The following is a 2,345-nucleotide window of genomic DNA, read 5'->3' as shown; positions in this document are numbered from 1 at the left end:
AAAAAAAAAAAAAAAAGAAAGTATAGTTTAAAGCCCTGTTTTATTTTCATGTTGTTCCTCCATGCATCCTTTTTATTGTTAAGTCCCAGCTCCATGGGAAGATCATGAAAAGCAGAACTTTACCAGACTGGTGGCCACTTGAAAATTGGTTCTTGTCCATTGGAGAGAAAATGAGAGTAGACACTGGGTTTCCAGTCCCATTAATAAAGCAACTAGAATTGTGATCAAGTGGGGAAAATGCCTCCTCTGTTGAAACCAGCCGTTGCCATCACTTTGTTTGAATCACTGTTGCCATCTTGCACGTGGCATGTTTTCTTCTCTCATTTGCAGAGCGTGGGCATTGTTTATCCCTCTTGGTTCCTCAGCAACAGAATTGGGGTGACTCATCAGTAACATGTGAATTTCAGCTACAAGTGACTGAGGTCTATTAAATTATGGGTGCAAATTAATTTTCCCAACTCACCACCCATTTTGTGGAGGGGACAGATCAACACTTAGGAAAGAGTTTCTGCTAAAAATAAGTAACATTAATTATTCTTCTGCAAGAATTGAGATTTAAATTTGAGGTAAATTTGCATGCTACTCCAGTATTAATAAACTTACTGTACTTTCTGCAAAAAATACTGACATTGTATAATACCTTCTTTCATTTTCTCTCCAACGATTTTACTTTAGAATGTGTCTTGGTTAGATGAGAAGGAGAAAGAAGTTGTAAGTGCCCTGCGCTATTTTAAGACAATAGTGGATAAAATGGCGATTGACAAGAAAGTGCTGGAGATGCTGCCAGGCTCAGCAAGTAAAGTGTTGGAGGCCATCTTGCCCCTGGTACAGATGGATCAGCGAATTCAGAAAAGGTAAGTTGCTCTTCAGAGGACTGTAAGGGGGTGGGGAGAGATGCAGTCACCAGGCAATTTGCATCTGATTGTTTTGGAAAAATTGTGCTGCAGAAGTTGCATGAACTGCTGCCATTGCTAATCGTTAGTAAAAACAGTTTCCCATTTACATGGCAGTTCATGGACACGAATCTAAAGGCAAGTTCCTTGGTGCAAAGGGATAGCGCCCTAATGTAAGATGAGCAAAATATTGGATGGCGGATCAGGAAGGGGAACCAGAGAAAGGTTGTGGGTGAGAAGGAAGGACTGAAATGGGAAAGGGCAGGAAAATGAGGTATGGTTAACACTCAGTGAGTCTCCATCAGATACTCTGCTTATACTTCAGCTAACAGCAGTAAGCCCAAGCAGACAATATTTGGATACAAGAGGGGTCATCTTCCAAATAATAACTTTGTGTGAAATTCATCCACGGGAATATCAGAGATGTCTTCAGCCTGCCTGGAATTTGCTCCTTTGATTTTGTTGGGCCAAATACAGAAATTATGTAAACAGATGTGATTCCATTGACTTTGGAAGAATATTGCTGAATTTGTCTCAAAACGCATACCTTTTTGAGTGGATTCTTTTTGGCTCTACTCTGACGTCTAGTGTGTGAACCCTTGATGGTGAATTTGAGGCTGCCCAGAAGAGAGTTGGCGAGCTGGCAAGGCCACCAGCTCACCGTGGGTTATGAGAACTCTTCCAAATATGGGCCAGAAACCTGCCTGCTGGATTACCCCTTTCATGATTTCTGGAGCAGCTGCTTAAAAAAACCCAAATAAAGTAAATCACGTGCTGTGAACAAAAAGAATCGGAATAGATTGGAAAATGCAGGTGTACGAATCCTGAAATGTTGCCAGGGTTTGTGCTGTTCTTTTGAGTTTCCCCTGCTGAACAGTCCTGACTACAGCTATGTTTTGACACAGGATGCCTCTTGGTCTTGTTTTGTGAGCAGCGTTGGAAATTTCCTCCACTGAACTGTTGCTGCTTTTACAGGAGACACCTCAGGGGCCAAAGCACTCTTTCCCCCTGGTCTGATTTGGATAAATCGAGCGTAAGAAGTGATTTGTTAAAAAAAAATCTGGCCAATCAGCATGGTACAGACCTTTTCTTTTTGCCTATAGTGGGTAGGCTAGGCTCAGAGCTTGACAATACAGTGGGTGGAGAGAATATTGGTACGGGCTAGAAGTGTACTTGGGGTGGGAGAGCACCGTTTATGGGTTACGTCCATACAGCTTTGAAGAACAGAGGCTGTTAAATTGAAATAATGGTCCTGAGCTTGACCAGGAGTTTGCCCAGGAACTGACTGAGGCCGCTTGCTCCAGGACCTTGGTTGTCATGGGTGACTTCAGTTACCCGGACATCTCCTGGGAAGATCACTCAGCAAAATCCAAGTGGTCGCAAAGCTTTCTCTCGTGCGTGGATGACCGCTACCTGACTCAAGAAGTCTTTGGGCCAACGAGAGGCAAAGCG

The 2,345-nt window shown here is 43.0% G+C and overlaps 1 protein-coding gene across 1 annotated transcript in view; it reads left to right on the top strand.

The window, feature by feature from the left end:
- Positions 1-2,345, top strand: part of RAPGEF1 (Rap guanine nucleotide exchange factor 1) — a 68,615-nt gene that overhangs the window by 6,487 nt on the left and 59,783 nt on the right. The window contains exon 2 of the mRNA XM_019540831.1: positions 676-854. Coding sequence (XP_019396376.1) covers positions 676-854 — 179 coding nt within the window. The remainder of the gene's footprint in view (positions 1-675; positions 855-2,345) is intronic.

The sequence above is a fragment of the Crocodylus porosus genome, unplaced genomic scaffold (assembly GCF_001723895.1).
Source record: "Crocodylus porosus isolate Cpor-Errol unplaced genomic scaffold, CroPor_comp1, whole genome shotgun sequence".
Taxonomy (NCBI): Eukaryota; Metazoa; Chordata; order Crocodylia; family Crocodylidae; genus Crocodylus; species Crocodylus porosus.
Note: the sequence above shows the minus strand (reverse complement) of the source record. Positions and strands in the feature narration are given on the sequence as shown.